The 15263-nt window shown below is 36.4% G+C and overlaps 1 protein-coding gene across 1 annotated transcript in view; it reads left to right on the top strand.

The window, feature by feature from the left end:
• LARS2 (leucyl-tRNA synthetase 2, mitochondrial) overlaps positions 1-15263 on the top strand; it is an 87353-nt gene that overhangs the window by 27363 nt on the left and 44727 nt on the right. Inside the window, exons 6-8 of the mRNA XM_075705735.1 lie at positions 140-283; positions 11646-11753; positions 13302-13461. Of these exons, the coding sequence (XP_075561850.1) occupies positions 140-283; positions 11646-11753; positions 13302-13461 (412 nt within the window). The remainder of the gene's footprint in view (positions 1-139; positions 284-11645; positions 11754-13301; positions 13462-15263) is intronic.

Raw genomic sequence — 15263 nt, 5'->3', positions numbered from 1 at the left:
ATTCAAATGGATGTTATAAAAATGTAGAAAACTCAGGGGCCCAAGGAAAGTTTCTGGATAATTCTTTTGGTCTCTGAAAAGTAAGATTCTGGTTTTGAAATAGCTGCTGAAAATATTTTTTCTTCCTGCAATTTTTTAGGCCTTGGTTAATTGGGATCCAGTGGATCAGACTGTTCTAGCTAATGAACAGGTGGATGACAATGGTTGCTCATGGCGTTCAGGAGCAAAAGTGGAACAGAAATACCTCAAACAGTGGTTTATCAAAACTACTGCTTATGCAAAGGTATGAGAATACAGTTTTTGGAAATTATGCTAGCACTTAAAAGTTTTATGCAACTGGACTTTTCATCCAGAAGTATTCCTGAAGCTGAATGTGGTCCTTTATATATGTATGTTTGTGTAATATATAATAGTATAATAATATATGTGATCTATCTCTGTATGTGTGTATATAAAAATTATTATCCTTGAAGTCTTTCTGTTCACCTCTTTAAGAATTCTAAGTAATTGGTGTGGGATTACATTTTGAAGAAATCAAAAAGCATAAATTAAGGTGAATGAATGAATTCTGCATTCATGCATTCCCATCCCATATTTACCATCAAGTGCTTTTCTGCATATTTGGAGTGTACCGCTGTACAATCTTTTGAACTAGAAACTTGTTTGCCTAGTCAACCTGTTGGACTTATGGGCATGGTATAAGCAATGGAGTACAGCCTGTCACCTAGCGTTCATTTCCATGTGTGTCTGCAGCATAGTTCTTCATGATTAACTGCTCTTTACTGAAGATCATCTGGACCTTCTATTATACTTTACTTCATACCCTACTCTATTTGATTGTCTGTAATTTAAAAATATTTTCAAGTTATTTAAACATCCTTTTTTGTTACGAGCTCAAATTTTGATTGTGATGGGACAGCATAGCTTCCACACCTAGGAATTCTTCAACAAAATTTTTGGCTTTATGCTCTCTGAGATGAAAGTATCGACTTCCTGTTTTGTCTGGGTGAAGTTTTTATTCCATCCAAGTGTTCTGTGTACTGAGACTTCAAGTACAGATTGAGAAAGTTATTCCCAAGAAAATATTAAAAATTTATCTTTGACCCTCTTTCTGAGCCTCAGATTCAAGAGATCAAATTTCCACCATCATCCAGGGAGAAAAAATCCAGGTCTCACTCTAGGTCCATTTATAATGAAGAGAAAAACCATAGATATTCTGCCTGATGCTTTGATTCCTCATATACAGAGAGGGTACTTGAGATGCATGTTTTCTGATTGTGCTGCCTGTTCTGGCAGTAAGGAGGGAACATTTGCTATAGCTGCAGGAAAAACAGAGCATGTCTGCACAATCACAAAATGGTCGTAACGTTCTGAGCTTTTTCTTGGTGCTCTTGTCACCAGATTTCATGGTCACCTTTGTGATATTTCAGGGTCTGCCCCAACTCACTGCTTCCCTTAATTTGAGGCTAGAGCTTCACTAGAGTTTCTACTGATACAGCTTTTGTCTATTGTCTTTATAGAGGTTGTAGGAAATAGTGACTGGTATTTCTGGACTGTATCCATGCTTGCACCAAATCATTGTTTACTGATCTCCCTCTAAGAGGGGTGAATCAGCCTTAAATTTTTACTCATAAAGACCAGAAGACAAGACTGAGGAGCTTTTCAGTAACCTTGAAAACACCCTGGGCTTACAGGATTATTACCTCTTGTTCAATTTCCACCCTCCTCTAGGGAGGAGGATTTATCTTTTGTCTTTAGACTCTGACCTGAGAAATGTCATTACAGGAAAGGCATCAGCTCTTGGGATGATCAAGTCTCCCACATGTCATTCTCCAGTAAGTAGGCTCAGCTGATGACAAGAAGGAACTTGCACCTCCACAGCACCCCCTCATCTTCTCCCCAAAGATGTCACCTCAGGACACTACCAAATCCCCTACCTACATGAAGGGCAAAAGTGCAAACAACCCCTTGTTCTTGAACATCTTAGGGGCATCATGAATGAGAGCTGCTTCTGCTTTTCATTTGGGATGAACATTTATATCGACCTCTACAAAACCTTTAAGCATTACTACAGAGAACAGTTGAGTACTCTACAGTTGTCTGTAAACGTTTCCCAAAATTTTGTTCTGTGCATGATTGATATTCTGTAGGGTCTATGCTAGACAACCAGGTCGATGGATGATGCCATATTGATCCCAGCTCAAGTGCTTTGGCAAGCATTGCCTTCATGTGCTCCCACTTCTTGTACAGTGACAGATGCTACCAAGTATCAGCAGGTGGTTTGGATTTTCCTTTTTACTCACCCTCCACTGTCTCCTGTTTTTATTGCTGTGGTTCTGGCACATTTTGAACAGTCTCACTCTGCTTCTTTTGGCAAGGGCTTTAAACATTTGGTTGTAGAGGGTGAAAAAAATGTCTTTTGGTTTTTTTTCCCCAAACCTTCAAATAAGCATAGCAGATTACCAGGCTCTGCTATTCTAAGACCAATATCTAATATTAGATGGATTTCATGCTTTGGAAGATTAAGATAAATAAAGTCCCTTTTTTCTGACTTAATTTTTTTTCTTTCGAGTTGCAAGAGGCTAGATAACATAGCACGTTGTGTCTTACTTTCTGAAGAAGACTGTTTGGCCCATGAACTGCAAGCTGCAATTGAAGATTGTCCATTGGAGGAAGACTGTCTCTGAGCAAACACTGGACAAGTACTTCAATCTCTTAGAGACTCTGTGCCCACACTGACATAACTAGGAAGCTTCACAACAGCATTTTGGCGGAAGCCAAATTACAGATCTTAAATGCCACAACTTTTGCTCCTGTTTCTGAATATCTTGACTAATTAGCCTCAAAACTTAACTTTGCACACATTTCTTCACTCCTTATAGTAGTCATTCCAGTACTTTTCAAGGAGTGGTAAGAGACATGAGTCCTTCCTTCTAAATCTGTTTCTTTTGTGTACTCTTTCTTTGGATTCAGGCTGTTGACAGTTGATCTGAATCCATGTCGTCTTAAACAGCATAGTGTTGAACACCATGGTTACAGCAATCACTCTTCCTAGCCTATTCCTCAAGCCTTCTTCCCCACCTCTTTTCCAAAGCCCTTGCCAGGAGACGAGGCTTTATTGAGAGACGTTCATTTACCTTTATCGTTTACAGAGCCTTTCATCTTGGAGCGGAGGGTCCAGATTTTACAGAGCTAGTCCTAATAGGTGTGGAGGATAGAGACATGTCTTTAACTTTAAGAAGCTGAAGATATTTAATCACTAATATGATTTTAAGATGATAACATCAGCGGTGATAATTCCTTCACTTCAGCAGGGGGGATTATTTCATGTCTCTTGATCCTGAAGACACTCCTTTCCATAAAGAGATTTTCCTGGCTTACATCATGGACCAGAAGCACACCAGTACAACTTCCTTTTCCTGAAAGTCTTTGCTGTTCAGAGACTTCAGATATTTGTGCTTCTAATGATAAATGGGTACAACAATTAGGTTTTTTTATCCTTACCTGACAGTTTGCCAATGAACATACCTCTCTAGAATAATACCAGGTTCTTTACAGATCTTACATCCCTTTGTCTTCAGTTGTCTGGGGCTCGCCGTGAATATGTGTATAGTACCTTCTCTGCAGTTATTTTTAGGCACCTGAACGCTCAGGATGCTACAGTAGTAGAGAGCATTTTTATCTAAGCTGGGCTTAGGTGGTGAAGGTTACTTATGATACTCCATATGCCAGACTCCTGTAAATGGGAAATCTGAGAGGACATTATAAAGATTAACTTAATGGGACTGGGGATTTCAAATCCATGGTCAACTTTTTTTGCATTGAAAAAACAATAGAAATAGCAGTTTGCCCTTTCAGAACTTGTCTAGCCCTGAGGTCTTTATTCCCCATTTGTGAGTCAATTGCCTGTTGAACATCTTTTGTCCAGTTCTGCTTCTTTCGAAGGTATCTAGAAGGTTAAGGCAAGATGGTGCCAGATTAACGTGGTCAAAATCATTCTGAAGACCTGTGTTTTCTGTCAGTGTAGAGTAGCTTTTAGGGCTTTGAGCCATACTGCCAGAATTTGTATCAGAACTCACCTGGCCCTCTGTTTCCTGTATCTCACAGCTTGTACAAGTTCATGGGCACAGAGCAGATTTATTCCTTCTTTGTGCGAGATGTTCTTACTAGGTTTGGGAAAAGGTAGAGAGCTAAGTGGATCAGACTTTCAGTGAGTTGTATGGCTAGATTTCTGTTATCCACTGAAGTTTCACTACTTTTTATTTTGAAATTAAAAAATGGGAGGCACTAAGAGATTCGCTGATAGTAATTTAATCCTTGCACCTTTTGGGGAAGATTTGTATTTTTTCCCCACTTTGGCTACTTTTAGACTCAGAGGGTTAGTATTCTTTAAGTGTGTTCTACTTCTCCCACTCATCTTTCTCCATTTGGGCCTTAACCTGGTTTTGGTATCTCATGGGGAAAGCCATTTGATTCTGGTCACCTTTTGCTTGCACCTTCCATGGTGACTGTTATTTCTTCTGAAAAGTTTACAGAAATTCAAGATGAAATGTCAGAAAGCTCCACCTTCCTTGCCCTTTTTCTGCAACAAGGCTCTCTGGAAATCTGTTCCCTATTCCTTCCAGAAGTTATCCCAGAGTTTTCTTTAAGTTGACATAGTGGAAAAGCATCTTGAAAAAAAGCTTTATTTCTGGTAACTCCTTTCCTGTGAGGCTTAGAGGAAGATGTAAGTCTGTATTTCATAACCATGTTTCATAGACAAGGTTCCATTTAAAATACATTTAATGAATCTGCTATCTCTTAATTCTTCGTGCAAATTACCAGCTAGCAATAATGGCTGAATATGTATGCGTACAACGTATTTTCTACTTGGAGCATCCATAAATTATTTTGTTGTAACTATTCAACCTATTTACACTGCATATTGATGATCTTTCTAGTCATCCGTGTTCCTCTCTTTCACCCATTTATCATTTTATGTTTTCTCCTGTATCCCACAGCCTTAATAAAAATAAATACTAGTAAGGGTAACCTTCATCTGCAATGCTTAAATTACTAGTCAAATAGCAACAAGGAGTTACATGATCAGAAATGGGCTGTGAAATCATCCCATGTCTTACAGGAGTCAGTGTTTCATTCCTACACACACTATTCTTTAGATTTCTGTTGTGTCCAGAGGATTCATCTTCTGTGGATTTGCTTTGATTTCTTTATTGTTACTGTACCAGCTCATAGTCCTTTCTTGAAATAAAAAAATGCAAACAAACAAAGCAGTGTTTGCTCACATGGCAATTTACCATTGGCAATACATTTTTTTCAAAGGGCAAAAATATTGACCATGCTTTAAACGCTTAGCAAAAAGCATTTTGGTTATGTAAAGTAATAAAATAATCATGACCCATTTTTTAAACTGTGAAGCACATATGAAATGGTCTAGCAGCTTTTGTGGATTTTTAAAGAACATTTTAATTGTCATTTTTCTTTGGACAGATTTCTTTGATAAAAGTATAATGCCTTAACTGATGGCATTATTATTCAAATTGTTGTCTGTGCATTTAAGATATTTAAGCTAAAACATTTAGTTGCTATGGTTACCCAGCTGAATCTGTAGGCAGATTCATTGCAAAAATCTATCTGTAAATGTTAGTATTTTCTGTGTGTACCTGTAAATTGCTATTATGGTTTTCTTATGCACAGTCAACTGAGTCCTCAGATGTGAATCTGTAAGGTGAGTCTTTGCATAGTCCCTGTTCTTCCTAAATTCATTTTATACAATGTTTTTTCATATTTTACTTTTAAAAAATCACCCAAATAACCAGAAAATAATATTTTTTGAACAAAATAAAATAGAAGCAACTTTGAAACTTCAAGTTTTGTCTTAAATCATCTCCCTTTTTTGTACAGTAATAAGATAGTATATGTATGCTTAATTTAAATACTGGGGAAAGTGACAGGGCCTACAAAATTCTGCCACGCTAATTTACAGTTGCCATACAGATAAGTAGTACTCTTCCCCACACCACCCCCACCCACCCCCCCCCCCCAGATATTTAGAGAAAACTGCTTCTCACATTCTGTGAAGCGCAGGAACTTAGATGTTTAGCATGGTGCTAACTTTCTGAAGGGAAAACAACAAAAGATCTACCAGGTCTTCTCCAGCTTTTCTCTGGGTTTGCACTGCATCTGACAGCCCCTTTGTCTGGTCTGAACAGAATTGGAATTGTTTTACGTAATCGTGTTTTGCTTGATTTTTTATTTTCTATTTTATTTCTGAGATATTAAGCAGAATGGTAATGAAATGTAACGAAACTGAAGTACTGCGTTTTAGGATGTTAAGACCTTGACAGTACTTTGGATTTCATAGCATGAGGTAATGCCTCATCATTGAGGAGAATAGAAATGCTGCCTTTTCCTAGTTTTTCATGCTTTATGTGTGATTTTTTTCACTTCCTACACTTGAGGTCTAGCTCATAGTTGTCTTTTTCCAACAGAGTGGGCCTGATAAACCTCGCTTTGAAACTCTTCCTCTTGAGTCAGGCTGAGAGCTCTCTCCTGGACAGGGACCAAAAGCACCATCTCCACAGCTTGCTTAGCACTTCATTAATAAAAAAATGACACTTGTTTTGTCAGCTTGGCAAGACAGAAAATTGTTTGCGGATATCCAGACCGGGCTGATCTTTTCACCTTAAGTTTAAACGCAGCATCTCATTTGATGCTACAGCAACATAAATTTAAGTTCCTGTTGGTATAAGATTAATCAAAACAGTGAATGCTCAGTACTACTAAAAATGATAACAAATGTTTTAAAGACCTTTTATATTTATGGAATCAATTACTCATTTATCCCAGAGGTACGCTTCATTATATTGGAAAGGGAGTGTCTTCTCTTTGGTAATTGCTACAATGAGAACAACTCTGGAGAGCAAATCTGGAGAAGAATGCTGGCTTTATTTTTTGCTTTTGAGGAATCATTTCTTTGCCTCAGTTCTACATAGTCAAACCAAAGGTGTTTGTTGACCACAAATTTTACGGTGAAGAAAGAGAAAAACTCTGACAGTTCAGACATTTACAAGAAAGAATTTTAAGTGCACACAGTGTCTGTGTTGTTGCTCCTTTTTAATGTATGTTTTCAGTATACTTCACACACGGGAAATGAGTCAAGAGTGACCTCTACGATAGCACAGGCAGAAACTACTGAAGGTAAAAAAAAACAGAGCAAAACAAGAAGAGATTAAATACCAGCAGAAGCTGTACTGCATAATCACAGTTGGAACTGTGCAATAGAATGCAAAATAAAACAGTGGGCAGCCTAACTTTAATTTCCTGTACTTTAGTTAATATATTAAGTTGTATTAAATGATTTTGTGTAATCTTTAGTTTATATTTGGTTACTCTTTTGGGAGCTTGATCAAATAAAGTGAAGAATATCATTTTAATCTAAACAGATCTTGAATATTTCTTTGACTCTTCATCAGAAACAAAGCTGTTTAATTTTATTTTAATTTAGCAGAAGACAATTTTATTTTGCTAATGAATTGAATGCTTTTGAAATGAAACCTTTTGCTGACCTTTTTTATTTTAGTCTTGTTATGTTGCAAATTTGTCAAATTTCATTAAAGTGTCTTCATTGAAAAAAGAGTAAACATTTGGCTTTATAGCTTATATTTAGATTTTTCACTTTATTTCATTTACTGTCATGGAGGAGTTGAAATCCTCTCACTAAATATGAAATTAGTGGCAGGCATTGATCATACTAAAAATTGTAGTTCCCGAAGTCAGACTCTGAATTTTTTAGGTGCCCAGCAGAATCCTCTTCCTTTGAGCTACAAGGAGGAAGGGGACTTTTGGAGTTGAGATACTCTTAGGAAATTATAAAGCACTTCTGATCTTTGATTTTATGTACTTTTTCTTGTCTGAAGATTGCTAAACTGAAGTTCTGTTTCTCTGTGAATCTTCAACAGACTAAACAGCTGGATATGTGAGATCAGTTTTCCACTTTCAGATGCTTTCTAGTTTCTAGAAACATCTAGTTTCAGACTTGGTCATTGTTGTGTGTGATGAATTTTCAGCACAGTCTTGGTTTTGTGACTCTGATCATCTGAACTGGTTGGCTTTCATCTTCTAGCTATGCCAGAATTTTCTAGGTGTTCTGAAAGAGTAAAGTAGTCCTGTGAAACATTAGTTTATCCTGAATCTTTAACTTCTCCAGCACTTAAGTCAAACTTTCCTAAAAGTGTAAGAGCCTTGAAGTCATTCTCATCCCTGAATGTAACTTCGATTTCTTTAGTTTTTTCCTGGTCTGTCTATCTTTATATCTGAAAGACTGCCAAAATGTATTTATGTTTTACCTTGACTTGTGTTTAATTAAGATAGGAGTAATTTCTCCTGTAATTAGACATTTGCATTTTAAGTTTTATCTTCTCTTCCTGAGCCATGAAAAATGAAAGTACAAAGACTCTGCTACCTAATGTTTCCAAGTTTCTCACTATTAAGTAATCATCAGAAATTTGAAAATGGAATTTATTTGATAAGTTTATCACTCTCTGCTTACTGGATTGTAATGCTGCTGTAGTTCTTTGTCCCTTGCAGAATCCAACATGGTTTTACTTTTGTTTATTTGCCTTTGTGCTGGGAATCTTCTTCTTGATTGTCTTTTCTGTGTTACCTAGCTAACAAACTTGGGCACAGATGACTAGGAGTTATGTGCATGACCTTAAGGGACAGAATTTTTATTTAAGGAATCATGTGAGTAATTGCAAAATAATAATTGGAGCAGAATTCATGGGACTACTTTAATGATTCATAAGCTGTTTTACCAAACATGGCAGTGATTTTAAAAAAGAGCATGGAAGCAAAATTCGTGGAGTTAATACTTAACTTTTCAAACACTAGCTTATAATATTCAGGAATTTCTACACTAGCATTGGTCAGCTTCAATTCAAGAGTTTCGTATACCCAAGCAGGCTGCATAAAACTCTTTAAAATTAATAATATTTTTAACATATATTTATAGATGTATGTTTTTGCAGGGTGTAGTGCAATTGGATTTGACAGTGAAAAGTTTTTTAAAAGGGTTTCCCTTAAGCAATTTTTAAAAACCTCCTAATTTGCACGGATGAATTTTGAATGTACAGTGCATTAATGTGTGTAAGAATTAATGTGTTTTTCTACTTTCCTCTTAGTGAGTATCCTAGGTTAATTTACCATCCAGAAACACTAACATGCCAGCAGTATACATACTATATATTTTTGCCTCTGTAACACTATGTAGTGTTTTACATGTTCATTTTCTACTTCACCTGCTATTTGTAGCCTTGACAAGAAACCAAAGTAGTGTGTTGAATACAAAGAACAGAGAATCATATTTCCATATTGAAAATTTTTTAAGTTTTTGTTTGGTTGGTTTTTTATCATGCTGTACTACTGTTCATGTGCTTATGAATATGTGACGGGTTTGTGTTTGCAAACTCTGCTGGGCTGTGTCATCATGCAGAATAAGTTTTGTTATCTTTGTTCAGGTGAAGCTAAGTTGGCTCTTACTGTATTTAGCTGCATGAAGCAATTATATTATCAAGAGAAGAATTGGGCTAAGTCAAACTGTAGCCTATAGCTCCTAATAAGGCCAACTAACTAGACTTAAAATCATTATCACACTGGTATTAAGGATCTTGATGTATTAATCCTGCCATGAAAAAACATGTAGAAAGTTTTGCTGGCAAGCAATTAGAGACTGTACAGTTTCAGTAGAGCACATGCACATTTAGCTGCTTCTGCCAGCAAAGTGTAATGTAGATTAGGATGGATATCCAAGCAGGAGAATTTATAAAACTCTGCTAATGTGTCCAGCCAGTTCTGTGTCTGTTGGCACAATTTCATTCTTTCTAAAATGCATAAATTCTTACAAAGAGTGTATCCAAGTAGTGTGTATATATATCTCTGTATCGATATGTATCTCCAGTTACTTGTTCTGCTTTGGTAGGTATATATGTACATGGATTATTCATGTCAGATAAAGCTCAGTAGTCTCTGGAACACTAAAATTAATAAGAATAATGAGAATTTTTAATTCTCTGTGATATAGTATACTTGCAATTGTGAGCTACAACTGATTAAAGTTACAGTATGATTAAAAACCTTCCAAAACCTTACCATTCTTTTATTTATAAGTCATCAGAAAATGAATTTGATTCTTAAGGACTTAGAAAGCAGTAATAATCCCAAGTGGTGGTGTAATATTATGATTTATGAAGGACATGACCTTTGTTGTATTTTGAATGATAGATATACAACAAGTACCCAGAAGGTAATCCTTATAATGTTTTTTATGCATCTCACTCTGAAAATATTTAAGAATGCAGGTAAAATACAACAGTTGAAAAAGAATGAGTTGTATATTCACTAATTATCTAACTACCCACTATTTAATTTGAGCAGCACATAATAACTACTGTCCATCCTTGCAGGTTGTTAGCAATTAATGACGTAATAAAGAGCTTGCACATTTGACGTTGGGAGTCACAGCTGAAGGAAAAATAAGGCAACATGTTGCCTTATTCTTAGATTTTAACTATAATTGTTCAGCATATCCACCATCTGTCTGAGTGACTCATGCCTCTGGCTGTACTTCTGCCAAAGTAAAGATTTTGGACAGTCATGGAGTATTCATAACACAAATGTGAAGTGTTATGAAGTGAAAAATGAGATGAGCTTTGAGTTATCTATCCCTTTGTATGTCTTCTCCTTTTTTATAGATTTCTTTTATTAAACACATATGTTCAAATGGTTTAGGCAAATATTAGTTGACTTGGAATAGTCTGTTATGCTTCTATGCCACACATCAGAAAACATATAAATATATGGATATATCTCTTGCTGCGTATAAATATACATAGAAGTTACAGGCTGGCTGTTGGACATTATGGCTAATGAAGGAGCCAACACTTAATTTCTTCTCTGCTGCATAATGTATTATACTTTTGTTATATTATTATAATATTATTATATATATTTTGAATTTAATATGAACCCTTATTATTATCATTTGGGTTTTGTTTTTTTTTTACTGATATCACCTAAAGATCCCACTCAATTTTACAGCCTGTAAAATGCCAATATGAAATACGAAAAACAGATAGGCAGCTGGAAACTCTATTTTGCCATTTTAAGTCAGAGCTTGAAAATTTTAGGACATGTAAGTGTCTTTTGTCTGACTGCCATCTCCAGGCTATTGTCTAGAACAACTAATCCAAATGCAGGCTTCATACCTGCAAGCACATCCTTATGTGTCAGTAGTCTTGTTCAGCTCATTAGGTCACTTACGCGTTCCACAATTTACACCCATTGGGGATGGTTCCTGTGTTTGTTTTCATCTAAGGGTTTTGTTCTGTGTTTCAGGTTTAGTCCACTCAAAAGGAAGGCCTCTTTTAATAACAACAGGATCTCTGTTGGAGTCGTCATACTTTTGGCTTGTGCCATGTTAATTCTGTTCTCGAAGATGAATTTGGGGCAGCAGCAGTATAAAAACACATCTTCCTATGTTTATACCAGCATCTTATCATTTTGCTGTTAGTTATAATTAAACCCATAGTCTTAATTTGTATGCTTACAAAAGCTGAATGTTCTAATTCTTTCTTTTATTGCATCAGGCTATGTTTGATGCTTTGTCCGATCTCCCTGAGTGGTATGGTATAAAAGAAATGCAAGCAAATTGGATAGGTGACTGTGTTGGATGTTCTCTTGACTTCTTACTAAAGGTAAGTCAGAAGTTTCAATGCTGCTGTCTTGGTTGGCCTAACCCCAACCCCTGAGATGTGTGACGGGAATGGATTTTCAGATCTAAAAAGCTTGAAGCCTACTAAAAGAGATTATTGTATATTCATGCCCAGACCAGCACAGATCCTGAAGAACACCACTTGTGGGTTGAAGAGATACTCCCTGCTGTCCTCCTTAGGAAAGTGTTTGTGTGTTCAAGTGCAATGTCAGATGCAAATTGGCTGTGTGTATTTGTGCCAAAATACATGCCAGCTAATAAGCATTCCTGAAAGCCAGGACATTTAAGGGAGCAGTACCAAGAGCAGTATCAAGTGGCAGTGCACAAGTCAGCTGGGATCTGCCTGGGCTTTAGCTCCGCTCCGCACAGCACCATCCCTGTGAGACCCAAGCTGACCTCAGGCAAGCCACTTTACTGACACTTGTCCATTATTTCATTTATTACCTACAGTAATTAAAATAATGAAAACCAGACAATTAGGTAGTGATGGAGCTACAGAGAAGTCTGGATAGAAAGAAAGGAGAGGAAGGAAAGAGAAACCGTAAGAGAATTATAGTTATCTAGAGAAAAATGGTAAGATCTGAAGTCCTTCTGAAGAGATACAAAAGGCTTTTTGAATATGATAGTGACAGAGAGATTTTAAGAGACCCTGGTGGAATTTCAGCCCTTGGGCTTCAAAGCTTTATTGTGCTCATTTACTCTGGTCTAACATTTTAAAAGTGACTTCTTATTTTAAAATACTGAATTTTTGCGAACCTCAAATTGAGACAGCTTAAACTTTCTTAATATCTCTGAATTGCGCACTACTAGAAGGTGCATTTTTGTATTTAAGTTGGTTTTGTCAATTGTTTCTGAAAATGTATATCAATACCTGTTGTAGTAAAACCTTCTAAGACCCCCATACACTCCACAGTTAATTGACCTAAAATATAAAGCCTGTTGATAGTGCTGGGTGATAATTCTTAAGCAGTCTTCTGGGTTTATTACTCTTTATTTTATGTCCAGTTGTTTTAATGTTGCGCCACCTTTTATTATTTTATTGCTGTACGTAAGCTGCAGCATTGACTTAATCAGGGAAGTGTGGTGGAAAGCCTGGTAGCTGAGAAAAATCTTAAATTCTTTTTAGATTTCAGAGGTAACATCTCATTTCCATTTCTTGGAAGCAGGGCATGCATATTAAAAGGGAATAGAAGGATTCCAGGTTAGTTAACCAGGGATTGAATCTAGCTCAGTAGCACAATGTAATATTACATATGATTTTAGAATACAAGTATTTTTATATATATTTGGATAAACCGAGGCAAGAGTGTAAAGCAACTTTCTCAAGGTCTTAAAAGTAAATTTTGTCAAGATTTGATTCTGGCAACTCCCTATAGTGGGAATGCATCTGGCTTTGATATTCAGAATTGTTTATTTCTACAGGGTGATGTGTATTTGTTAGTTGCATAGAAAGGAAGGGGAGTCTAAAACCACTGCGCTTCCAATGGAGAAAAAAATAAATTCATTTGGGATATTTTCTGCCCTTTTTCAGGTTAATGGTACAGTAACAGAAGAGAAGCTAGCAGCTTATACCTATACGCCTGAAGCCATTTATGGAGCTTCCCATTTATATATCTTACCGACTCACAGGCTGCTGCATGGGAATAGCAGTCTCAAGGAAGTCTTGCAGAGGGAGTTCATCCCAGGGAAAGGTGGGATTTTTCTTATACTGCATTTTGTTGTAGAAGAGTAACAATTTTAGAGAATGATCTTCAGAGAATGCATGTCAAGCTGAGCATGAGCTGTTCCTGTTGAGAGGGAACAGGTCTTTTGATTCTTTGTATGTGTCAAACACTATCACATCAGCCTGTCCTGGCTTCAGATACAGTAACAGCAGCTTCCTTAGAATTCTTCCTTTTATAATGGCTATAAAACGTCATAGTATATAAAAGCAATGGAACAGATTCTTGTTTCCTCATGTACCAGAAGGGAATACTCCAACTCTGACTATGTCAGCCCATTGGAAAATCACATGGCTATATGGTAATTTGTCATTAGCACAAAGACAGCAGAACCAACTCTTGCACCAACGATGATGTCTTCCTGTCGTAGGGAATATAAAGAGGGCAAGAGATCATTAATACATAGCAAAGTGGATCACTGATAGATAGCAAAACAATACTCTGCTGTGCTGATCCTTAGTTAATACAAGATTCTGATGGAGTAAATTCGGAGTAGCCCTATGGCAGGTCCTGACTTGTACAGAGGATACAAATAAGAAGTAATTCTTTAATTGATGTTGATTGGTTTCCTGAAGGCTCCTACCACCAATTCTGCCAGTTATTTAGCATCCCTGGCCTACTAGTTTTTTGTTCTTTGGAAAACCTGGAAATTATAAGAATAAATACAAAATGTACTAAATATTTCTCTTTCCACTTCAGGCTGGTGTTCAGTATTTACTTTTTCCTCACTGGTAAACATGTGGCTTCATTGTCTATGTATCAACAGCAATGAAGCAGGAACCTTGTGGGAGATTGTGATGGTTGAACAGCACCTGCTTTATTTTTGAGTGCTTAATTTCTATAACCTTAATAAAGTTCACTTGCTAGCAGAAAAAAATGGAGCCTGAATGTGGTGAGTATGTAGAGTCCTTGTCTCAGAGCAGAGTAAAGCTTGGAGAATTTTTATTAAGGAACAAAGGAAGAAATTTGCAGTTCTTACAATTGAGCGAAATCAAAGCACTAACCCCAGAAACGCACATCCGTATATATGCCTACATCTTTGTTGGATCTTGTGCTTTAAGCCAAACCACACAGGTGCCATACTTGGTTTTAATAAGGACTACAATATACTTTTTATATTATTTTTACATGAAAATACTTGAAAGGCTTTTTTTGTGCCTGTTAACAATAAACTTCACCTTTTGGTTGGGCTAAATTAAGGGACTCTCATCCAGAATAATGACAGCCATAAGACCTTGAAAAAGAGGCTTTAAAGTGGACACAATTCCAGTATTGTAACTCTGCTATTGTTGTGTACTCCTGCTACTCATAAATATATGCATTCATCAGTTGAAATTGGCTGATATTTCTTACTATTTCTTGAGCATTTCAAAGGCACGGACTAGTATTTTCCAAAGAAGAGAACATAAAGGAGAAGAATTTCTACATGGACTTTCAGATTTGCATTTCAGCCATGGTACACATGAAGGGCCAACAATGGCACTTAAGTAAAAAGATTTTTGATGGCCTTGGATAGACTATATTTTCACATTAACCAAGATTTTTTGTAAAATGTTCACTAGTAACATTAAAATTGTAATTGTTTTCTTTTCAGCAGAGATAGTCTTGTAACTCCATTTCTTCACTGTGTTCTCATTTAAATAATTAGGACGGTATGTTTTTATGTTTCTAGGAGAGGAAAAAAAATGATGTTGTATGCCAAAGTAACTTAAAGTTCTAATACCTTTACTCTTGGAATACAGCTCTGTATTTTAGGCTATTATTATGTAAAT

Source organism: Pelecanus crispus, chromosome 2 (genome assembly GCF_030463565.1).
Source record: "Pelecanus crispus isolate bPelCri1 chromosome 2, bPelCri1.pri, whole genome shotgun sequence".
NCBI classification, from domain to species: Eukaryota; Metazoa; Chordata; class Aves; order Pelecaniformes; family Pelecanidae; genus Pelecanus; species Pelecanus crispus.
This window is presented reverse-complemented; position numbering and strand designations above follow the sequence as displayed.